Source organism: Hydractinia symbiolongicarpus, chromosome 3 (assembly GCF_029227915.1).
Source record: "Hydractinia symbiolongicarpus strain clone_291-10 chromosome 3, HSymV2.1, whole genome shotgun sequence".
In the NCBI taxonomy this organism is placed as follows: domain Eukaryota; kingdom Metazoa; phylum Cnidaria; class Hydrozoa; order Anthoathecata; family Hydractiniidae; genus Hydractinia; species Hydractinia symbiolongicarpus.
Window position 1 is genome coordinate 13,951,939 of NC_079877.1, and position 26,071 is coordinate 13,978,009.

The window sequence follows — 26,071 nt, forward strand, 5'->3', positions numbered from 1 at the left end:
TTGATTAGTTCGAGACAAAGACCGTTTTGTCATCTTTAATAGATTTAATGTTTCAAATAATTGAGGTTAAGACAGCGAGAAGCATACAACACTTTTAAAATCTTTTTGCGTCTCTAAGTCAATATTAAGGTATGGTTTGTTGGATTTCTTGCTGTTTTTCATTGGCCACACAGCCAACACATATCCATTGACAGTTTTTTGCAAGTTCTGCAGCAAAAGGAATAATGACACGAACACTATATATTCAACAGTAGCTTAATGAGATTAGCCGATCCCATAGCGTTTTCCGAAACAAAATTTGAAATTTAATATAGCCAACAGCTTACTTATTATTATTAGTAATGAAATTATTTACCCAGGATAGCCTCTTCAGTTCCTATTGGTACTGCTATCAACGAGGTTTCTGCAAAGGGGGTCCTAGCGCATTTAAAAGCTCCCATTTGCGCTACGAAAGTCGTGCAAGCACAGCAATCGCTCAACTAGACAACCGCCTAAGATATCAATCCTATTCTCAAGCTGAAAGCTAAGCAGAAAGGATAGATTCACACTTTTATAGTCTCTGGCATGACTCCACCGGGGTTTGAACCCAAGACTTCCCGCACTGTAAGCGAACGCTCTACTACAAGGCTATCAGTCGGTCAAATTGGTATTGGTTAACTTTACAATGTAAAGTTAACAAATAAATTTGTAAGCATTCAGGTTTTCAATACGAGGCAAAAAATGGAGTTTCCCAGTAGATTTTGGTCTTCCAGTCCAATGAAAAGATATTTGTGCCAATATATTGTATACCATGCAACCTAGTGCTAAAGCGTCTTACATCTTTCTTGACGAAGAGGCTGTTAGAAAAGATATAAGACGGCCTGGAACGAGTTTGTTTATAATGTTTACGGGAGTATATTTATTTAATGTAATCGTTATTTTCGTGTTTCTTTTTTATTTCTTAAAAGTACTGAAAGGATTGTATCTATTCTAAATTTATTACTTAAAAAAACTAGACGGTATTAACAATAATGACTTTTCATAGAATCGACTTCGACCTTACTTCCCGCACATTGCGTGTCAACTTAAATTAGGTTTGCACTAACATAAAATTATTTGAGCATTTGTTGGACAACAGTCGCCGCTACCACTTTAATGGAAACACATGTTGCACAACAAATGTGGCGTCTGGCCCTATGGTTATGGAGTTCGATTCGTAACCACAAAAGTCATGGTTCGGTCCACAGCGCAGTCATTTCTAGCATGTGTCTTTACCATAGTTTCGGGCCAACTCATGCTATGAGATGGAAATTAGGTTGGCACTGCTTGTGTATACTAAATTTATTCATTCAGAACACAGGAACCACATTGATAACAGTGACAGCAGTTTCCGTTGTCAATTTAATGGAAACAAAGTACAACAAAGCGACGAAGAGGTGTTGCACAACAACAAATGTTGTAGAGACCTCTATAAAAGTTCCACAAGCGCATCTCAGAACTCGCGGTCTTTACTGGAAACCGATATTTACGTCTGTTTGTGAACTATTGATTAAGATATTATTTTCGTTTTGCAGTTTTGAGAAGAGAATTATACACCAACTGTGATTTAAAGGTCGACCTTAAGCAAAAACATCGACAAAGACACAAATGGAGTACCATAGAAGCCGACCCCTGGTTCTTACTAACTCGACCTCGCTGGTTTTAGACCTTTACAATTTTCTTGCATTTGCAGTGCATCGGGACGTTTATGAACTATCACAGTCATTCCCAGTGCTTATATCGCTGCACGAAGCTCATCGAATAGTTCCTTATAGGGTAAATTTAAGAGAGTTTTAATATTCCCATGATATCAACTAGCGACGTACGTTTTAAGCTCTTGGCTCTTGTCAGGCAACATCAAACTACTTTTTAATTGTCATTCAATACGCAATAAAAACACAACACAATAAGAATTTTACTATAACAAATGGAATACAAAACTAACACAGAGTTAGAACTAGAGACATTAAGCATGCAAAGATAACATTACATAGATTAATAAAAATAGTCAGTAATTAAAATTCATTTGTCAGATGGAGTTTTTAGGGTTCCTCTAGGTACCAGGGAAAAAATATATCACTCAAACAGACGCTAATTTGATGTCATAAACCTCACGATTAAAACTTTGCATGCAAGTAGTACTATCTGATGTGATAACAAAAATACAAAATCTAACATAAAATTTGGGTTCCAGGTCGTGTCAGATCACTAACAAAGCACCATAAAAAGGACTTGTTTTCATTTCATGAGCATCATGGCTGAAATTTCTCAGGTAAGTAGTACTTACACCTGCGAATACAAAAAATACAAATCTAACATCAAATTTTGGTTCCAAGTCCAAGTCAGACCCTCCACAAAGTAGGTATCAAAGGAGTGTTGTTTTCTTTCCAAAAGCCTCATGGCCGAAACTTTTCAAGTGAGTAGTACTAAAGCCTACGAACAATAAAAACATAAGTCTAACATCAAATTTGGGTTCCAAGTCCAAGTAAGACCTCCAAGGTTTGTCATAAAAGTGAAAAACATGAATTGGTCAGCTTTCTTAGTTATCATATCTTTTGTTTTGTTGCATGTTTGTACATTTCGAATTTTTCTTGTCTAGCCAGTTTTCCCTACTGTCTAGGAAATGTATTAATTGTGTGTTTTTCTCTTCATTCTCTCTCTGTCTCATTTTGCTCACTACATTTTTTCAACTGACTGAGCAAATATGAAAATAAATTTGTTGTGAACTTGAAAAAAATGGTAAGAAATTAGTTATGCTTTAACAGAGGCTTTCAATAAATTTTGGTTTGCAGGTTGCATGATAAATCTTTTTGAATCTTGACTACTGTGTTACCGGTTGATAATTTGGCAAGAAGTCATGTACCAGATTCTTTCGCATTTCCGCACTTCAAAGATATGTTATGGATGACTGAGGTATCTTTTTTCCAATCTGAGACACCGATATGGGTAGGATGGAATTGATTCTACTCCAAAGACTCTAAAGCTACAGAGATTTGTACCTGCCTCAGATCAAACTATCACCTACATCATGCGTTGTTGTGAAAGAAACGCTGAAAAGAGCTCTAACAATGGCTACAGGATGTGATAGAAAAAAAATCGCTGTAACCTATGATTTAGCAATTGCAAAGATGGCGTTAGAAATGCAGACGGAAGAAGCACCAACCTTTGATAATGTTTTTGTAGCATTAGGTGCCTCTCATAAAGAAATTTTTTGGTGTCATTGGAAAATACCTTGCAGAATCAGGAGGTCCATACTTGCTCAATAAATGTCATGTAATTGAAAAAGGATCCCTTACATCATTTTTATCTGGGAAAGGGTATGAAAGAAGCAGAAGGGTTCAGATTTTGCATTTTGAAGCATTCCAGCTGTCATTGGAAGAAGATAACTTCCAGTTACTGCAGATTTGAAAACATATCTCGTATCCAATAAATCTAAACGGAAGCTATTAGAAAGTGCTATCTCTGAAGAAGGTGAAAATTTGTTTTCGTACAGGTAATCTGGACCTCTACACTGTCTACCCCGGTTAGCAAGTTACTTCTTCACTTTCAACCATCACAATTATGCTCGTTGGCTTGTTACCATGATAATCTTCTAAAGAGAAAGGAAACACATCCAGAGGTTTATAAAGATTTTCAAAACGGTTGTTTTGCTTTGAAACGTACTTCAAAATCGTTTTCAAGGCTCCCAATAGATTTGACAATTGATAAGGCTGCAAATAAAGATACTACAATTTTTCTTTTTAAATTGAAGATATGGGTACTGCAGCTCGAAATACCTTTATTAAATCATGCAACAAATATCCTTATACATTATTAAAACCAATAAAGTAGCCATGGCCAGAGATCTGTTTGGAAGCATTTTATTCCACGCCTTGCAAGCAAAAGTGGACATGGCAAGAGCGTTGAAATATCCATTGACAACTGTACCCTTATCATTAAGTCATGCTGACGGCACGATGCAGAAAACTCTGAAGGTGAAGTTATTAAATGAATTAGAGAAGAGAGTAAAAACAGTAGATCCAAGATATGTGGACATCACTATAATTGATGGAATGTTTTTTCTTTCTTTATTCGTTGACTTGCCATCGACATTGGGTCCAGTTGCATGTGATATATTACGTCGAGTTTGCAATCAAAAAAGGCGACGAGATTCACCTCATATTGATAAATTAATAAAACCGCCTATCAAGAATTGAAATGTTGCTTATCAAAACACGGGTGCTAAGCAGAAAAGACCTGAAAATTGGTTACAAGCTTTAAGGAAGGATCAATTTTCCTAGTAGAATTCCTCACTAGCTATTGAAATAATGATTTTTTGTGGCAATATTAGATAAAGAAGGAAATTGTTTGTCAACTGTGGTGATGTGTGTTGTTACTTTACTGCTCTAGAAGGAAAAATGAACAAAAAAATAGAACAGGATTACTTGTGCACCCACGGGGAAGCTAATTCCAGAAGGATATTTTATTCGAAACAACTTACCTCACTATTTAACGTGGTGATACACACCTATTTTTGCAGGCTTGAGTATACCACTTTGATCATGAAAAACAATATAAATAGATATGCGCCGGACGAGTGCCGACAAAATGTGTGCTGGAATAATGTTTATTCTAACTAAAGAAATAACTTCTTATAACTGAACGTCGTTTTAAAACGAGATATAAACTTTTTCTTTTTGTTTACAAAAGTGTCGAGCACGTGCTTCTTCGCTAATTATGTTACATAAGAACAAAAGAAATTTTACCAATTTCAATGTGGCTTCTTGTTTTGGTATTATCATCAAATTCATCATCAAATTATCTAATTGTTTTTATAACCAATCATAGTTGCGAATTGTTATTCACGAATAATTTAGTCACACAACCGCCAAAATTTCAAATTAAGTTTCTATACAGACACCTGCTAGAACCTCACGCAGTGTTTCAATAGAATTAAAAGAGTTGTTCTCATTCCGTATTCTTTCCTCCAAGATCTTATGAATATCTGTACAAAGGTTTGGTTGGAAGTGTGGTTTCACAAAGAATAGCCTAAGGTATATCAGCATAAACCAAATATCTCAGAAATGTGGCGAATCACTTTGCAAAGCACTACCAAGTTTTCATGCTTTAACTGGTTGTGATTACACAGCTTCTTTCAACCGCACAGGAAAGATACGTCCTCTCAAATTACTTGATAAAACAATGCTGCACAAGAATTGGTGACAGGGATGAAATTTCTAATATTAATGTTCATATTATTGAATCTTTTGTGTGTTCCATTTACTAAAAAAGACATTCATGTCTGTGGATGAAGTTCTCTTGGATATGTTTCCGAAAGAATAAAAAACAAAAGGGAAAAACGTATACCATATGAAAACGATGGATGCAAGTTCCTTACTTCCATGTTCGCAACCTAAAAACAATAATCAAAAACTTGACATCTTCATTCTTTTTATCAGGAGAAACGAAAAAATGACGATGTTCACAAGATGAAAAATCTGTTTTTCTGGCGATAATCACACCTCTCATATGATTTTTGCCCTTTTATAGCGTTTCTATAAAGTGGAAATTTTAATTTCATAGCTTAGTTCATTTGACTGACTCAGAAATAATATATACCTTTACGATAATTCAAGTGTACATGCGTTTCTACTGATTTCCATCGTTTTACATTATCGGAAAAAAGAACGTAAAAATATGTTTTTATAAAAGTTTGTTAGAGACGAAAGCATGTTTTCTCCAGTTTTTTAACTTTCTTCGTATCACTTTCTTTCAAATTTTCAGGAAACGTTAATAATAATAAGATACAACTTATGTGTACTTTTTATTAAAAACAAAACGCGGCAAGAGAAGTTATCACGAAAAAACGTGTTTTCTCCTTAATAAACTCTTATAAAAGTGTGATGTTTACTTCATCCGATCACAAAATGAGCTGCAATGGAGTGTTAGTTTTCCCGTAAAGGTGTACATTAAAGGAAGAAACTTTCGCGGAAGAAATTTTCGCGAGGCGAAGAAATCGCGAAATTTTTGGAATTTACTTTGTTGGGCGATATTTCGCGAGAATTAACTTTCGCGAATGACCCATTTAAATATGTTTCGCAAGAATTAACTTTCGTAAATGAACCATTTGACAATGTTTCGCGAGAATTAACTTTCGCGAACGAGGCAATGTGAAAAGAAATTTTTTTTAATGATTCAAAAAGAAAACTGTTTTTATTTATGTCCATTACTTTCTTCTGTTAGTCAAATACTAATAAAAACAAATATAAAAAAGAAATACAACAGATCCGTAAGTTTAAAAAGAACATACGGATCTTTTCTGAAGGCATCAAGAGCTGATCTCTCCCATACATCTTCATTTTCATCTTCGTTATGATCACGTGGGGAGTATCCGAGCTGCCTTTCTTCGATAGTTAAATCACATAAGTCTGGATTCCAGTAAGTCATTTTCTAACAAAGGGTTGATTCATGGAAAGTTTCGATTGGAGGGAGATTTTTTGTCTTGAGCCGAATTGCATCAGAAATACTAGCTGCTCTCCACCAACTATCAATGATCTTTTCACCTTTACATGAAGTCATTTCATTGTAAAAATCGACAACCCATTGGGCGTGAAGGGGCTTAACCCTATTCGGTCCGGGGGCGGGGGCGGATTCCGCCCCCCCCTGACGGTTTTTTTTTAATAACTCCTGATTGCTTTGTTATATGGCTATGATACTTACTGAGTTTTAACATTTATCTATTAGACACCTGCATGCTAATTTTTTAGGTCCCATACCTTTCAGAGGCTTTGATATTGGCCATTACTCGAAACTACCCCTAAAAATCTCTATGAAATCCTTATAATGGGAAAAATATAATAACTCCTGTTAGGATTATCCTTAGAACTTGAAACTTGCAACACAACTTTGTTTCATCAAGAAGAATCATTTGGAATAATTTGAACACGTGACTAATCCGATTTCCCGATTTTGTCGGATTTTACCCGAAAATCGGAAAAAAACGGATTTTTGGGCAATTTTTGGCAATTTTTTATCCGATCCATGTAAAAACCGGAAGATATGTTAAATAACTTTTATTTATCTTTCACAAACTTCAAACAGAATGTAAAAATTCGCTCTAGAACAAAAGTAGTTATATTTCAAGCAGATTGTGGCATTTTTAACAATTTTCAAGCTTCTGATGACGTCACAGAAAGTTTATTGGCGCCATTTTGTTCCTTTTATGACGTAATATAAGTGTGCAAAGTTTGATTCAATTTGAACAACCCTATGAAAAATTATTGAGGGGGGGCGGAATCCGCCCCCCCCCCCGGTCATAGTATGTTCGAAAAGCCCCGGACCGAATAGGGTTAAGAGTTGTCCAATGAAGCTTGACATCTACTTCATTGATTTTTACACCTTCGCTTAACTGCCTCGTGATTTTCCCGGAGTTAACATTTGTACTAAATCACTCAGGAAATTTAAAACGAGGTAAACTTTAGTCGGTCTTTCCACAGTAAATTAATTAAATCGGCAAAAGTGATACCATGTTCCAGTTATTGTTCTTTTATCATTTTCACCTTCTAATGTTACGGTTTTTGAGCCATTCTCGGCAAGAGTGTAATTTGCAGTTGAAACGTACTTTAAAGGAATCTGTTCAATGTTGATTATCATGGAGTGCGGGGATATTATATTTTTCTATTTCCGATACCATCTCATAATGGAATGAATATTCAATCTCTAGTCTTGCACCGTCTGGAATGTCGATACTTTTTTTGACTACTCTAGGTGTTCATCGATTATAACTCTGGCTGCCGCTTTAGCCAAAGCTCTTGTTATAAGGGTATCACGGGAGCTCCTTGACTTGATACAAGGTCACCTAAAAGTAAAGGACGATCTGTTGGCTTAGTGTATCTTTTTAAAGATTTAACGAATTGACGCTTTTCCTTGGTAGCTCTTTTCACTTTACTGATAACTCTTGTTTTAAAAGTACATACTGTACCCTCTTTTAATTTGGGGTATTTTGATCGAAATCTGCGCAATGCAGCAACATTTTCATTTTTTCCAGCGTAATCACCAATCTCGCATCTGCTTTCTTTATCCATTGGCTGTATCCATTGGCCCTTTATCCATTGGCCCTCCATCTTTCAAATTTCCTGTGTCGTTGATGATAGCCTTAACCTCAATAGCTCCAAGGCCAGTCCCTGATCGTATTTGTGCCATAGCTGAAAAAAAAGTATAAAATAAAAAAAAATATATAAAAAACTGAAGGCTGTAAATTTATAATTCAAAAAAAATCACAATCCAAATTTTACAAAATTTATTCAAACAAAGCCGTACTTACCTTTCTGGGAAAGGTTAACATCACAATTAGTTGTGCTTTTTTCTCCACCAAGTGTCTAATTTTGTTTTTTTCAAGTAAAGCTTTTTTCGAAGAAGCGAAATTTTGTTTTGTGTTTTCACTTCTCACTGCATATAATACTGTTTCCACATAAAAATAAACCGTACGGGTTTCCTCAATAATAATTCGAATTCAATCAAATAAATTATTTTCGGTTTTTATTAATGAAAACAAAAAAATTCATCATTTAGAAATTTATTCCATTTTGTTGTAAAGTTACAAGAAATATTTGATGACAATAAGAATTACAATTACAATGCCTGCCACCATTAAAAATCAAATGATCTTGGATCAATTTAGAAATTTTTGCTGAATGACTTTTATGCTGAACCTCAAAATGAAGAGATCTTGAGTTCGTTGTTAGAGTATACAGCTACGGGTGCCATAAGCACAAGAAAGACCAATGGAAGATTTACTGAGGGAGTGCTCAAAGCGAAAAAGAAAAAGAAGTCTGAACACACTACTCTTCCCATCATCAAAGATTTTTTCAAACCGCTAGTGCGAAACGCAGTGGAAAATCAAAATGAAGCTAAACTGAAATCATTGTAATTGATTGATTTAGAGCTATTATATTTTAAAGATAAAAAACTGTTATTTACGTAATAATCTTTGCTTCCATTTGTACGTTGTTATTTTTGTCTTGAATACAGTCGACTCTCCATAACACGAAACCCTTTAACTCGAACCGCTCCTTAACTCGAACCAATTCGTATGCACCGTGAAAATCTCTTTAATAATAGCCGTATTTTGTCTGTCTGTCCGCGACAGACGAGTCCCATGGCGGAAACACGAAATGTGATATATAAAGGACGGGCGACCCCGTGGATTTTTCCACGGGTTAACGACTAGTCTATATTTTAATACCCGTATACGTCTGTCTGTCTGTCTGTTACGCAAAATGGTAGCTTAGCTGCGCAATAGTGAGAAGAACGCAATGCGGTATAAAAAGGACGGGCGAACCCCGTGGATTTTCCACTAGTTTCCTAATAAACTCTCATAATCAACTCTCTACTACTCGAATGTCCATAACTCGAAAATTTCATTAAGTCGAACAATATTTTTTGTTCCTTGAAAGCATATTAGGCTATATTCGCTCTTCATAACTCAAACAATCTGAAAATTGAAGAATTTCAGAGTTTTTTCTGATTCGAATATTTTCTACGTATGTTCGGCCCTTAGATTATTCGAACGCGAATCTAATGTCAAGTGCTGTGTTTACAAATATTCTTGTTTTAAGTTCCCATTCTCATAAATAAATCCATGTGGTAGCAGGGACAAAACGTCGAATAAATAACAAATCATGTAAAATAAAGTACAATGCTCTTAAAGAAGAGGTTTAGTCAACTGAAATAAACTGTTTACGCCGCAGACGAACCCACTACACTACGTGCGGCAATATGTTAGCGATGAACTCAGATAGTTTATCCGGATGGTGTGTATACACATAGGTGAATATTTATCATAGCACATCCGGATTTCCGTATCTGCGGCTCCCAGTTCTGGGGACCGCGGATCGAATCCCGCTCACTGCTTGGCAGTATGTTAGTGATGAACAAAGTAGTTCTTCTTCAATATAACATTAATTTCTTTTAAATAAGAAGATTATGGTTTGATTTACATTTGGATTCTTTTCTCTTTCACTGCTGTAAAACATTTGATTGGTTATCATTAAAGATGTTGTCTATTGCGTGCAAGTAATAATTTGCAATAAATTCGGCATAACAGAAGTTGTCCATAATTCTTATTTCTATAAAAGGTAGTATTAGGCCTCTCCATGTAACAATCTATCATGTTGCGTGTAAAATATATCAATGCTATCTTCAGGCAACTCATCGACCGCCTCAGATGTCACATCTTCAGATTTTAAAAAGTAAGCACATTGTATGTAACAGCTTTAAACAGATTGCTAATTTATTTTGCTCTCTAACAGTTAAACTTCATCGAAATAATTGTTACCAAAAGAAGAATTTGGAGGACGCCTGAATTTTGAAGTCATTGCCATCAGGGATAGAAAGGGCATTTTAAAAGTCATCTTCACAAATTACTATTTCTTAAAGAATCTGTTTTATTGGTGGAACATCTTTATAATTATCATCCAAAGGATTTGATGTTCCATTTTGGAAGATCTCAAAATTTTATCAATGTTCAATTTTTTTAGCAAAAACTTTTCCTTTTCAAGAATTTTTGTTTTCTCTTCGACTGTTATTTCTTTCATTATTGGACTAGCGATAAAAGTATGGTCACTAAAAAAAACGCTCATTTTCTCAATACTTTTCTCTATTGAAACAAGTTCATTCCACGTCAGATCTGCACAACTTAATGTCATAGAGAAAGAAACTTTTTCCAGCAAGTCGGAGTCTCCTTAACTGCATTCATGCAATAAATGATTTCACTGTATCTGAATTTTTTTTTGATAACATTCTAGCTTCTACGTTATAGGAAGTAACCTTTTTCATTGCTATATTGAAGTATGACATGGTAGAGAGAACTTATAAATGCAACCCAAAACTAAAGAAAGTTTTGTTTATAATTTAACAAAGGGTAATTAAAATATTTCACAGGACTTCATGTAATACTGCGTTCAGCTCTGTATCCAAATGTCACAGTTGTACAGTCATTGAGTTTTAAATATTGCAGAACTGCTTAAATCCTTTTCTCGGAAAGTAAACACGTCTTTTATAGGTTAATCTGCGCTTTAGTAAGTAACGGGAAGTTTTAACGTCCTTGGGGATATCATCCTAACGGTTGACTTTTCCTCCCCTCCAACTGTAACTATGTTACATTCCCGACAGAGATACGTATAGCATTGCTCTAACTTGCTTGCCTGCCACAAAAGCTAGTTAGCGGTCAGTAGATGGCAACAAATGGGCTGACAGCACTACATTTAAAGTGCGCCGGCATGGGGACTCGAACCTGAAACCTTATGATTACAAGTCGAATGCACTACCACTACACCATTTCTGCTTTAACTTTAACACTACAATGCCACTGCTATAAGCTCGCTGAGGTAATGCTTGTGATACATCAGCAGTCAGTTTCGAAACATACATTGTAAGTAATGCTCTTGAGTTTTGGCATTTTTACACTAGGCAAAATTATAATTTTTTAAATCGAATTTTTCGCCTCTGAATGTATTAAAACTTTTCCGTTCAAATTTGCCAATTCAACAGAAAAATGATTGTCCAAAACAGCTTGTGCAGGGATTTCCGACTTTTTTTAAATTAATATGACAAATGTAAAGAGTTTTTGGCCAAAGCAATGAAAAGCTAATTTCATTGGCTATAAATATTCCCCAAAAGTCCCAAAAGTCAGAAGTTCAGGATCCGAAACACTTGCACTTACGAAAGCTTAATTTTATTCCTGGCCAACAGTTTGGAAAAATTTATCATGTTCAGCGTGCTTGTTTTTGTTACCACGCCAAGTTTTGTTAAAACTCAGCCCTTAGCAACTCGGTTGCTAAGGGCTGAGTCCTGAAAATTGCCAAAACACTAAGCAACTGCTTAGCAACACCCAGTCCTGAACTTAGCCAAGCAACTTTTTTCCCCAGCAAAATATTTTATAAAATTAACCAGATGATGTTCGGCAAAACTCAAAAAGCAGAAGTTTCAGTAACTGACACAGTAAAGTTGGCATGCAATGAAAAAGGCCAGACAATTTATCAAAAATTCAGGGAGTGATAGTGTTTGCGTGATCGAGTCCTTCCTTACCCTTTCCAGGTCGATTTTTCCTTAGCAACCTACTAAGCAACTTTAGCCCTGAATTTCTAAAATTCCATAGCAACCCCAACCCTGAATCAAAAAGTGGGGTTGCTTATAAAAAAAAATGTGTAAAAAGCCAGACCAAGAGAACACCTAGGTAACACGTGATAAGAAAACACGGTTGTGCAAATTTGACATGATTGAAAGTTAAGAAAGACCATGACCCAATAAGGTCTTTATCATGTTATAATAATATCATTCTCCTTCAAACCCTTGTCGAATTGTATCAGCGATACATCGAAGGCACACCTGTCCTTTGGAAACAACAACAACCTTTTTTTTACATCGACCGCCATTTTAATTTATTTACAAGGTTGACATTACAAAAAAAAACATATATATATATATATATTTATCTGTCCACTTCGCCGAAAACAATATCTTGTGTACCTGGAACATAGAAAACAGTAGTATACAAAAAAATAACAGATATAACCTAAAAACCGTTAAATGAGACGATAAGACTTACCAATAATCGCAACAACATCGGCCAACATATGACCTTTAGTCATATATTCCATAGTGGCCTAAAGAAAGACATGTAGTCAATATAGCAGAGCGAAAACTTCTATGTTAAAATTTTACATATTTATAACATAAATCTTAAAAATCATTTTTGAAAAAAAAAAAAAGAAAAAAAGCCAAAACTAACTTTTGCGAATATAGCGAGTTGGCTAATAATTTTTGCGTAACCAATTTTCGGTAAATGAGAAAAATTCGCGAAATTCCCAAAAATTAATTCCCGCGAAAAAGAATACTCCTACATTTTTTTGCACAAAAAATATGAACTTCAATTCGCTACTTACCAGATGGTAGAAACCAGGTGCTCTGATTTTACAACGATATGGTTTATTTGAACCATCGGACACCAAATAAACTCCAAATTCACCCTAAGAAGACGAACATACTTTTCTGTCTAGCTATCCTTTCACAACCAAAGTAATCAATATATGTATGATTAAGAATGACAACGAACTACAATCATAAAAGTTGATAAAACAAAAATTACTTAATGTAGGTTGAGTAAACAAAAAACGCCATCTAATTTTACGGTCATGAGTAACCAACACACGACAATTTTAAACACAAATAATGAAACAAAGACAGTGTTTTTACTTTTTAAAAATGGACAAAAGCGTCAAGTGGTCAATACTCTACATAATCGCTGTTTGTCGCGCAAGTGTAATCGCTGTAAAGAGCGTTTATAATCTGCTAGTCGCATGTGCAACAATTACCACATTTAAAGAGAACATGGTTTGACCAAATAAACATGGTTTGACTAAGTGCGCTTTGAACATTAAACTTGTTGGTAAAATTCAAAACGCGCAAATCAAACATAGAAATAGCTTATGTAAGCACTTGTGGCGGCGAAAATTGAATTAGCTGTCTTGTTTCAATGTATTTAATGATTGGAGCTAAATTCTTGAGATAAAGATATCGAAGTATTTTTGGATATGAGTCAAGTTGCGTAAGACATACCTTTGGAGCTTCAATGGCGGTGTACGTCGCACCTGGTGGAACATTATATCCTTCTGTGTACAGTTTAAAATGATGAATCAAAGATTCCATGGATTCTTTCATTTCTGAGCGTTTAGGCGGTGAGATCTTCGCATCGTCAATCTTGATCTCGCCTGCCGGCATTTTATTTAAGCACTGTTCAATGATGCGGACGCTTTCTCGCATTTCTTGCACGCGACACAAGTACCTAAGTAAAGCAAATTAAATGGTAACAAATCTACCACACCTATACATGCAAACAAAGTAAAAAACGGATAAATTTTCTTATTACCTGTCATAGCAATCCCCATTCTTTCCTATCGGAACATCAAACTCAACTTTGTCGTACGCGTCGTATGGTTGCGTCTTGCGCAAGTCCCATTTGAAACCAGCACTTCTCAACATCACGCCTCTATAAAAATTATTCAACTAGAATAATGCATAACAAAAAACAAGTGAACGGAAGACGATGATCTGATAATATAAAGTTGTTCATTAAATATTTTTTAAATGAATCAGGAATGATTTTCTTTAAGTAAAAGTAAAGATCAATAAAAAATAAAAAGAGTAAGAACAAAAATCCATACGTCATTCCATATGAAAGTGCTTGCTCAGCAGAAACAACACCGATATCAACAAGACGTTGTTTCCAAATACGATTGTGAGTTAACATCTACAAAAAATATGAAGTTATAAGCACTGTTTAGTCGATTAACACTGTTTAGCAGGCATTGACTAAAATCAAGTAAACAAAACTCTTTACCTCCTCCATTTCATCAACACGTTGACCAAATCTTGACATAAAGAACCAAATATCATCCATCAATCCTAATGGAAGGTCCTAGAAACACGCATAAATATTTTTAAGATCAAGCAAAGAAGAAATGAACAAACGCAATGAAAAAACAAACAGCATTTCATTCCTTACCAATGCTACACCACCCGGTCGTACATACGCAGCATGCATCCTTGCACCAGAAGCACGCTCGTAAAATTCCATCAGCTAAATAAAAATACATTCCCATTACCAAATACTCAACTTCTAATTTTTCTGAAGAGTTTCTCATTTTCATCAATGACAGTTAAACTGTCATGAACCAGCATAATCAACATATGTCAATGTATCTGTTCGTTTTTCTCAGTAAATAGATCTTTTACCTGATCTTTTTTTATGTATTCACAAATTTGCTTAAAAAAATATCCATTAGCCCTATTTCAGCTGGGCTATTTTGGTGCTCCTCAAAAATATTGTCTAGGCAAATTTGGGCCAAAAATATTGCTGATGTCAGCACCCCCAGCACATATAGGGTTAAAAATGCAACCTACCTTCAGTTGAATAATTTTCGAGAATTTTAGTCACGTTATAATTTGTTTGTTATATAATTTGTAAGAAAAATCCCAGTAAGTTAAATTAACAAATTTTTTGTAAAAACCAAAAATTCTTTCATTGTGTCTCTTTATTCTTTTTTTTATAGTTGATAAAAATTATGAAGCTCAAAAGCACGTAGCCTGGCCTGGAATAATATTATAGCTTCGCAAAACTCTTTTCTAATTATCCAATATTTGGACCTTGCAAGACAGGTCATGTGAATATTAAATTCACTGAAGGGAAAACTTTACGTGCATTTCTTTTTATATTTAAACTAAATGTCAGAATAAATTTCTTTCCGAAAAAAAATTGTTACCTTTTCCCTTTCTTCAAACATCCAAAGAAACGGTGTCATAGCTCCAACGTCCAAAGCATGAGTTGTAATTCCCATGAGATGATTAAGTATACGCGTGATTTCTGCAAACATTACTAAAAAAAAAATATTGCAAGTGCTTATGGCGATTGTGAAATTTTTTGTTGTTGTGTAAAACTGTCATCAATCAGGAAATCATATAGCATTTTAACTGGGTGGCGCAGCTGAGAGAGACACAGGGAACAGAAGATCAGTTACAGTACAACTATTGATCCTTTCATATAGACGCATTATGGTTAGCAAAAAGCAAAGAACGAACAAATTCCCTGTAAAATCTCTGTTGTTAAGTTGTTTTTTTTTAAACAACATGTTTAATATTTTGTCATAGGTTCTTATTTGCGTATACTCTTTGGTCTAACTAGCCATTATTATTGCCATAAAAGTCAACCTGTATTAGCTTTAATGCGTAATAGAAACTAAATGCAAAATATTAATATGCAAATATACCACGGTGGTAGATTTATCATGAGTCAATTACCCTACAACGTAGTTACCTCGTATCCATTTGGCACGTTCCGGAATGTCAATGTGAAGCAGTTGTTCTACAGCTAGTGAATACGCCTGTTCATTGCACATCATTGACACGTAGTCGAGACGATCAAAATAGGGTAATGCCTATGCAAAAACGAATTAATAATTTCAATATAGGAAATATCAACAACAACAAAACTTTAAAAAGAAAAAAAAATCAATTGAAACTATTGTTTGCACTCTGTTTAAAAGTTTGAATAAGTATAAATTATAAAAACTATATCAAGGCACATTTCTTTAGGGCGTTCTTAGACTGTAATGGTAAAGCATTTACGGTGTGTTTAAATTAATATACACCTGTAAATAATTTTTATATTCTATCAACTTTTCTGTTCCTCTGTGAAGTAGTCCAATGTGTGGATCTGCTCTTTCAACAACCTTAAAACAATCAACACAGAATAACATGATATAAAGAACCATATAAACAATGACTTGTAAAAGTGAAAATAGTTAACCTCTCCATTCAGTTCAAGCACCATACGCAACACACCATGCGCTGCAGGGTGTTGTGGTCCAAAGTTTAGTGTCATGTTGCTGACACCCTTTTCAGCCACGAATTCTAAAACAAAATTACAGTCATTCAAATCTTTTGTCACTAAACAGTTAATTTTCTTGATATCTATCCAAACTATTATAACAACTTGTTATCAAAAGTTTAAAAAATAAAATTGTATGCATGGAAAGAGTAAACACGGTTTGTTAAAAAAAAAGTCTCTCATAGATATACTTCTCTCTACCTTCTTCATCCCATTTGGAAGTAAATTCATCAGGATACATGACATGGCCAGTATACTCAGCTAAGTCATCTGGAAGCTTAACTTTTTCGAAATCTTTCATTGCAATTTTAGGATCAACTTGAGATATTGACCTGAAAGGGAAAATTAGGCAAATTTTTAACAATATATAATTATTTATAAATAAGATATTTTTATTAAACCTTATTAGTTTGATTTATCATATAAAAAATGTTTTGCACATGTTATACTTTTACTAGTTCAGTCTCCGGAGTGCGGCACAAGGGAAAATTTGCGATTTTAGGAAAAGAAGAAAATGTCCAGCATATTTAAATGGTATAACATATTTGTATGATTTTATAGTTTATTTTCGAGTTTTCTTCTCACCAGCAATGGATTTATAGAACAAAGCTCCTCTACCTGCAATCAGCACACACATATTGGTCAGCGATCACGATGTCTGGGCACTTTATTTTTGTTTTTTGGTTCTTATCTCGTATGCTCACTTTTTTACGGTGGATGAGTTAGAATAACTTTTTTCCCAGCTCCTCTGTTTCAACAAAAAAAAAATAATAATAAGAGAAGTGGCAAAAGTTGTGAGAAACTAAATGTCCCCAACAGTGAACCAAAATTCATCGAATAATTTCCTTTTTATTATAGAAAACTTTCAACTTAAATTTTTTTTATAAAAGTTCAATATCATCGTCTTCTTCACTTTCTAGGTTGAACAAAGTGAAATCAGCAATGTCCATCACTGTGTTATTGCTTGCTCCTTTTGTAACACTTCTTCTCTTAGAGGGATCTTCAAACTTTTTTGCGTACCAAAATAAATTCTTTACCTCTCAATTCCGAATTCATGCATTCAGCCATTAAAAATATATTTCAAAGGATCTACGCTTTAAACGTTTGAAAAATATGTTAGCGACATACAAAGTGCCATATATTTAACGAAACAAAGTCAATGCACATTCTTGCCCACAGACTGGGGGAAGGGGAAAGGGGGCAAAACGAGTGCATTTAAAAATGATAACCTCGCTGAAAGATAATCCATGAGCGTTTAACAAGATTTCAGAACCACAAAGAATACGGCTATAAATCATAGTTGTTTCTTACCAACCTAAATGATTAGATACTATATAATTCATAGCTTGATGTAATGCTTTGCATAAATGTAAGAAAATGCTAGAAATTGCATCGTATTTTTGCTCCACTTTTTAAAAGCCCTTTGCTTTTTGCAAGTGCAAAGCACTAATTCGAACACTGTCTATTCAGGATAGCAATTACAGTGTGAGAAACAATGTTAGCGATGTGGCTTTTGTGGTTTGTATGCATACACTATATTTACACTGCTATTAACCATTTGTTACCCTCATATGACACGGATTGACCTGTAGCTGTGGTAAATGTAACTGTACCTGAGATATCTACTTTTTAGTTTTGCTATATTTGCCTAACTTGTAATTTTTGCTGTTTTTAGAGCCCTGCTTACTATTCTATGACATGGATGGTGCTGTGTCACGAATAGTACATGTTCTTATTAAAATTCTTTTTAAAGTAAAGTTTAAAACTGAGAAATAAGCTAAAAAGAAATAGAAAGAGCTATACAAGGCACAAAAAGTTGTGGCTATACCTTTGTCTTCTGATTTTACAACTTCAGGTATCCCTGTGGTATAAAAGCTAGATCGATACATCGAAACCTTGATGGGGGTTGACAAATTATACACCGTAATGACATTTGACACAAACTTGTCAGTGGTATATAAGCCTCTTTACATAAGTTTATTATCTTTTATGCGATATTTTAATTTGAATAAGGATATTTAAATAATAATGAGCGGTTACACAATTTAATAAGATCAGGTCTTCCTGATTTTTTAAATGTATGTCAATTTACAATTAACCCTACAATTTTAATAGATCAATTGGTCATCGTTCTAATTTATAAAAGGTTTTAAAAGAGATTTTTAAGTTTTTGCATGTAGAATGTATAGAAATTAAATCATTCTAAGAGTAATTTACGCATGGATTCATTGCTTTTCTAAGCAAATGTGATTGCACATGTCTCCCAACAGCACCATTTTCAACTCTAGCAACTCAATTGTGCTATTTCTGAACGTTAACTAAGGTCAGAGTGGGATTCAAATCAATGCACTTTAAACTACTTGTTTTTACCCCTAATATGTGTGGTGGACATGTAAATATGTATAACATATTTATATATTTAAGAAGTAGAAAAGTAGATTGTTTTAATACTTTTCATTTCAGTAAAATTAAAGCAATACAAAAAAAGTGAAACGATTGACTGTGGGACTTAATTGAACGTATTTTGGACTGTGACCTTGTAAATGTGATAAATGAGACATCTGGACTCCAAGAATTAACATTCTTTTTAATTTGACATGATTGCCGGAACTTAGCGATTACACTTTATTTGAAAATTTAGATAAATAAGTCACTTTTTACTGTGGGACCAATCCTAGCCGTTAACGCGCACTGAAGAAATAGAGACAGTTTCGTAAACAACATTTCACTGACTTTTTAACGGTATCAGTCCGTTTCATTAACAACAGTTGCGTCACATGTTTGTACCAACATGTATTTTGTGATATTTTTCCGATATTGCTATGTTGCATCGCTTTTAACAGAGAAACGATTGACTGTGGTTATATCGGCCAGTACTGTGCACCGTTCGTCTCACAAACTATAAACTACTTAAATTTTAAGTTAAAGACTTCTTTTGGCGCTAAAAATATATATATCGATGGTGAAACTAAACTATCAAAAAAATATTATTATGCATAAATTTATACGGTAGTTCCATATCATGCATAATGTTTACAAAAAATCTGCTTAACTCATTCTGCACATATTTTCTTGAAGGTGTGAAGGAAAATGCTTTTTCCAGAAAAAAGGGATGCTCCAAATATTTTCATGGTATATAGAATATGTCGTTCGAAAGAGAATTTTTTTTTTCTATATGTCATGAATTTTGTGCAAAAAACCTAAACGTTTTTCACATAGTTTTCACATTTGGCCCAAAAATAACCCTTTGGACAATTTCGAACAGTATATAATAAAATTAGGTAATTGTCATTCCAGATATTTAACCTAACCTATGAACCATAAAAAACATGTTTCCTTAACTTTATTCTAGAGATATTGTGGAAGACATTCATCTAAATGATAATTTTTAGTCATATTTAGACATTTTGCCCTAAATATAACAATTTCGGAAGGTGTCCAAATTTTTTTTTCTTTTAATAATATGGACAATTTATCTGAGATTATTATTCTTTTTACAGAATATAAAAATTTTATTTCGATCTTGAGATATCCTGTTTTAACTGAGAGGGTAAATCGAATTATTTTTTCGTAACATTTTTGTCCGCTTCGAAACAGCCGTGAACAGCTGTGTGCACTAACCAAGACTGTAGGATTTCTCTTACTGCCTGAGGAAAACTACTGGTTTTATAAATGAAAAGGGAGTCCTTCTTCAGTTAAAACCTCCATCTCTCAATCAGAATATTAAGTCCATTTTTGGATAACAGTCACACCTTCCACTCAGCTATGTAATTCAAAAATTAGCATTAATTGTACGAATTACATACAAACAAAATAGGTATAAAATAGAAAATTCTATCAGCGATAAGAAAATATATAGTGTACCTTGAATATGTTTGAATAGGTCCATTTTTCCGGAGCAAACGTCTTGGGGCTCCACGCAAAAGTTTCACAAACGTGGAAGCCATCTTGGATTAAGTTTTTAATTTGGTGCGTGTGTTATATGACCATAACTCACAAGTCAGGAAAAAACAGACAAGAATTTAGCGCGCGCCCCTGTGTAGCACCGTGATTGGGCTGCAGATGTTTTTATAGTTTTTGGGGACAATGTAGTCCAGCTTAATACTTTAACAATTTGTCTCTTAAAATACGATCTTATTTAGTTAATGTATTTAATAAATGTTTGCTTTGTTGTAACTTAAGTGTTATTTTAAAATCTAACCAAAGGACCCAATCTCGTCCGTAGGGACTTTTGCCTTTTTAACATCGAGGCCGGCGGCCAAAAACCCCTTGTACAGGCTGGTGGTCTGAAAACATCACAAAAAGAATTTACAGCTGAAATGAAATTATTCACAAGACATATTTTGCTACAGATCCCGGGAGCGTATAAACCAAAGAAAAACGATTTATGTAACTAGCTATACAGTATATAACAACCTTGTTCCGAGGGCATTTTGTCAAGCTGATAGCGGCGAAAAGTTGTTGGCCACTCCATAATAACGGCTCAGGGTGGGGGGCACAAAACCCTGGGGACAAGGTTGAAGATATAACACATTTAAGTGATAAACAAGCACATTAATATCTAACCTCTTGCGTCAGGTATTAGATTTCTAAGGTCTTTCTAACTCAGTAGTGAATATATCATATATCAGTACTCTTTGGAGACTTGTATATATACAAGAGTTGTTGTCACGTTGATGTATTTACAGCGACACTACACATTCTATTGCTGTTTAAACGCGGTATAAATTGCTTCTGGAAAACCTTCCACATAGTTCCTTCTATTTTCCTCTAAAGTTTAACTAACGCAATTATTAGTGTTGATTATTTTTGGAAAAATTTCACTAGAACAAATTCATAATAGCTGGTTTGGTTTCTTTAAGAGTGTTCACATTTAGCGTTTTGAATTCGCCTCATATTGCTTCTCGTAGGAATCAAAAATGATAGTCGCAACTAATAATATTTTTTTTTCTTTTAAAAATTTATAAAGCAGTATGAAATAAAGAAAGAAAAAGCCATCCAAGTACTGTCGCGAGAAAACGATAGATAATATTCTTTTCCAATCAAAAGGTCAACCTCGTTCCGAGGGCATTTTGCTCTTTTGATTTAAATTGAATAATAGTTCAGGGGCCAAGGGATCCTGGTGACAAGGATATGAAAAAAATATTTAGGATGCTAAGGGAAATAAAAAAAGTTATTGTATAGCACATTTTCTTCACGTTCTGTTTTATTGTTCTCCATAAACGTCAGTAAAATATGCCGGTACAATTTACGAAACGCTTTTGTCATTAGTAGTGATAATGAAAAATCCGTTTCGTAAATTTTACCGAAATTTTTAACTGCAACGACTTCTATTTTCCTAAACATGAGCGCAAAAACACGCAAACACTTACAGGGATTTTAAAAAATAAGCAAAACATATACTATATGAACTATAATGGGCCATTACTACCCTCGGGCTTCGTGTTGTTGTGGTCACGTGAAGGGAAGTAACACTACAATCAAACGCATCACAAATTCTGATGCAGCTTAAACTACTCACAAAGAGAGACCGAAAAATACATGGAGCGAATTGCATTGTTCGAAGATGTTATGACGAACAATTTAGAGAGAGTCACAAAGAGAAATCGACTAAAAAAAATCAACAATCGTGCAACTTACTTTGAGAAGTACGTTAAACGAGCGAGTGGGCGAGTGTGAGTGGGCAAGTGAACGAGTGAGTGAGCGAGTACGTGAGTGAACGAGTAAGTAAGAAAGTACGTAAGTGAACGAGTGAGTTGGCGAGTGTGTGAGTGACGCAAAAAAAATGCCATAAAGTTATTTAGCACCGTTAGGAGAACAAAGCGTAAATCAAACGAAAATATGAAAAGATGTTTTTTTTTTATATTTGCTATTTGAGAAACTTTGCTATATGCCCGTGACGGATTTTTTAATTTCTTTAGTTCGTATATCTATATTATAATGGCCGTATACGTCTGTCTGTCTGTCTGTCACGGGCTAACAACTAGTATGAATAAAAAAATTGTGTATGCTGGGAACCCTAATGGTAGAAGTTATATATTTTAAACTTCGTTTCCAGGGCATTTTGTCTGAAGAGGGAGTTAATCATTGTACTGATTTCCCAAAAATTTAAGATGTCTTGGGGATGAGATTAGTCTTTTGCTTCCTTACCAACAATTTGGTTTGGGGTTAAACTTGTTATAACAACATCCGTTAAAATCCAATTTCTTTGCAGTACAATGTAGTTAATTTAAATCGATCCAATTACAATGCTTTATTTAAAAATGGTCTAAGTTATTTTATTTAATAAGTAAACAAAGATTCGAACGGATCATTGTTAGTCTGTTTAAATTCCACAGCTGGAAACAACCTCATTAACCTATTTTCTAGCTCAATATTTCTTATTTTGTCAGTGGTTGCTACGCCACACTTTCTGCAACGGGTTATTGGTTGCTGACAGTCGCAGTCATCGCAGTAAATGTGACCATTCTTGCATTGAAAAATAATGTTCAAAGGTATCTCCTCACAAATCACACACATGTAATCGTGCCAACTGTCAAAATGTACTGATGTTGCAGAATCTGTTAGTAAGTTTACAATGGCCAGGTGATTCATCTCTATGGCAACATCTAGGCCAGTCTTTCCTTCTTTATTGAACACCTCTTTATCAGCACCTAAATCGTCGACTAAAGTCTTTACCATGTCATATTCATCTTGCTCACACGCATAATGAAAAGCTGTGTTTCCAAATCTATCTTGTAAATCTTTTATGTCTTTTATGACATCTCTTGGTAGAGATGTAAACGTGTTCGGTTGATTTCTGTACATAGCTAATTCCAAGTAATTAATATCTGGAGATTGACATGCTCTATGAAGTACTGTCTCTCCATCTCTGTTTTGTAACGATAAGTCTGTTATATCTATTAGCAGGATACAGCTCAACAAACTTACATTGACAGCAAGGTGGAGTGCTGTGTTACCGTAGTTGTCTTGTATGTTCACATCAGGTTCCCGCGCTAAGAGTATACCTATGATTTCATTAAGTCCATACTTAACAGCAAGATGAAGGGGAATTTCTCCATCGTTGTTTTGTTTGTTTTGATCAACCAAAGAAACGAAGTTTCGTACAAGTGCAATGCTTTTCATGGCAACGGCGTGATGTAATATGTTATTTCCATCTTCATCTGAGACTGTTACCAAGACATCCTTAAACGTTCGAAATACAAATGTAAAAATATCTACATTTCCATGTTCAGCAGCTAACCGTGCTGTATCAATTATAATAAGGTCTCTTCCTTTGAGGTATTTCAGGATTAACTTGAAGGTAGAGATGTACCCATGCTTTAAAGCACACTCCAATGCGGATTGGTTATTTGCGTTTTGTATACGCACTTCTGGTTTTTTTTTCATTAAAATTCGAATTATATCATTGTATTCTCCTTTCTGGTTTCGTGCAACAGCTAAATGAAGTGGCGTATCCCCTTCTACGCCAAGGGCGTCTACATCTGCACCGCGCTTGATAAGAAATTTCACCACAGTCACAAGTTTGTATTTCACAGCCATATGAAGCGCCGTTTCGCCATATTTATTTTTTTTATTCACGCTGAATCCTTGTACCAGGTATGATGTTATTTGCGAAGTTTTTCCATTTTTAACAGCGTTGTAAAAAGCAGCTTCATCGATCTTTCCGATTGAACGTATGTTCTCATTTTCCAAACTAGGCGCTACGCAATTACCCAATCCTTTTAACTTTACGCCTTGTCTTTTCCAAAAAGATCTTCTGGGCTTAGGAAAGCTATATGTACCTTCTATTTGAAATACTTTCTCCCAGTTCCTTTCGTCTAATTCATGCATATTCATCTTGTAATTATTGTGACGGCCTAAATGCGAAGTTACTTCTGTACAATTTTTTTTATGACGTTTTTGCCACTTTGACGATTATCATTTAAACAAATGTTTTTTTTTCAGTTCTTTTTCGTTTTTCAGTTGCAATACACCATACAAAGTAATACCATATTGATTTTAACGAATTTATCTGATTTTATGACTGGTATAATAATTATTTACAAACTAACGTTAAAACATTGTTTATATTCTGTTGTTTCGTTAGATACGTTTGGTAATAAAACATTCTTTTTAATCAAAATTAATTAGGTTCAAATTACAACGTTAATTTGTGTGATTAAAGCCATGGCTATTTCGTCAAATAATCGGAAATCCGGAAAGCTGGCGATAGCTACGTCACAACAAAAGAATCTCGTTTCTGTTCAAAGTTACAATTCTATTATTACTTTTTAAGGGTTGCAGGGTTTGCAATTTTTCACTCTTCACTGATTTATCTTATTATTAAATTTGCGAAAGTTACTATTTCACGAAATCAAAGATAATTCTTTACTCGCAAAGGCTTTTTATTTACCATTGTTTTTCATTCTTTTGTTCCCGTCAACTAAGAACCCCAATCTTTAACCTCTCACTCAATATATGAAGTAAACGCCCTTCCCTTTTTCTTCTACTAACGTCTGAAGGCGTCGACTAGAAAGTAACTGCGTAAAAATAAGTACAGAGAAATAACTACAGAAAAATAAGTACAAAAAAATAAGTACAGAAAAATAAGTACAGAAAAATAACTACAGAGAAATAACTACAGAAAAATAAGTACAGAAAAATAAGTACAGAAAAATAAGTACAGAAAAATAAGTACAGAAAAATAAGTACAGAAAAATAACTACAGAAAAATAAGTACAGAAAAATAACTACAAAAAAATAAGTACAGAAAAATAAGTACAGAAAAATAACTACAGAAAAATAACTACAAAAAAATAAGTACAGAAAAATAACTACAGAGAAATAACTACAGAAAAATAAGTACAGAAAAATAAGTACAGAAAAATAACTACAGAAAAATAACTACAGAGAAATAACTACAGAGAAAGAACTACAGAAAAATAACTACAGAGAAATAACTACAGAAAAATAACTACAAAAAAATAAGTACAGAAAAATAAGTACAGAAAAATAAATACAGAGAAATAACTACAGAAAAATAACTACAAAAAAATAAGTACAGAAAAATAACTACAGAGAAATAACTACAAAAAAATAAGTACAGAAAAATAAGTACAGAAAAATAAGTACAGAAAAATAAGTACAGAAAAATAAGTACAGAAAAATAAGTACAGAAAAATAACTACAGAGAAATAACCACAGAAAAATAAGTACAGAAAAATAAGTACAGAAAAATAAGTACAGAAAAATAACTACAGAAAAATAACTACAGAAAAATAACTACAGAGAAATAACTACAGAAAAATAAGTACAGAAAAATAAGTACAGAAAAATAAGTACAGAAAAATAAGTACAGAAAAATAAGTACAGAGAAACAAGTACAGAAAAATAACTACAGAGAAACAACTACAGAGAAATAAGTACAGAAAAATAACTACAGAAAAATAACTACAGAGAAGTAACTACAGAAAAATAACTACAGAAAAATGAGTACAAAGGAATAACTAAGGAGAAATAAGTAATACTGAAAGTGTTTGCTCAGGGAAAGTGATTGTTTACCACAGCTGTCTGAACGAGGTGAGTGTTTTGTCAGGGTAAGTATCCGCTACACGAGCGTCTGTTTAAGATAAGAGAGTGTTTACCATG

At 34.1% G+C, this 26,071-nt stretch overlaps 2 protein-coding genes across 2 annotated transcripts; both read right to left on the reverse strand.

The window, feature by feature from the left end:
- Positions 1-12,390: 12,390 nt before the first annotated feature.
- On the reverse strand, positions 12,391-20,464 carry LOC130635875 (NADH-ubiquinone oxidoreductase 49 kDa subunit-like). Its single transcript, XM_057445392.1, has 14 exons — positions 20,306-20,464; positions 16,643-16,773; positions 16,361-16,464; positions 16,203-16,283; positions 15,869-15,989; positions 15,318-15,430; positions 14,561-14,635; positions 14,396-14,473; positions 14,220-14,305; positions 13,925-14,044; positions 13,615-13,840; positions 12,942-13,025; positions 12,605-12,662; positions 12,391-12,525 (listed from the first exon to the last, which is right to left on the reverse strand). Exons 1-14 carry the CDS (start codon positions 20,386-20,388, stop codon positions 12,488-12,490), a joined length of 1,398 nt encoding a protein of 465 aa, XP_057301375.1. The 5' UTR covers positions 20,389-20,464; the 3' UTR covers positions 12,391-12,487.
- A 1,648-nt stretch (positions 20,465-22,112) lies between these two features.
- On the reverse strand, positions 22,113-24,442 carry LOC130635874 (putative ankyrin repeat protein RF_0381). The gene has a single exon (XM_057445391.1). It carries the CDS (start codon positions 24,278-24,280, stop codon positions 22,724-22,726), a length of 1,557 nt encoding a protein of 518 aa, XP_057301374.1. The 5' UTR covers positions 24,281-24,442; the 3' UTR covers positions 22,113-22,723.
- Between the last annotated feature and the right edge of the window lie 1,629 nt (positions 24,443-26,071).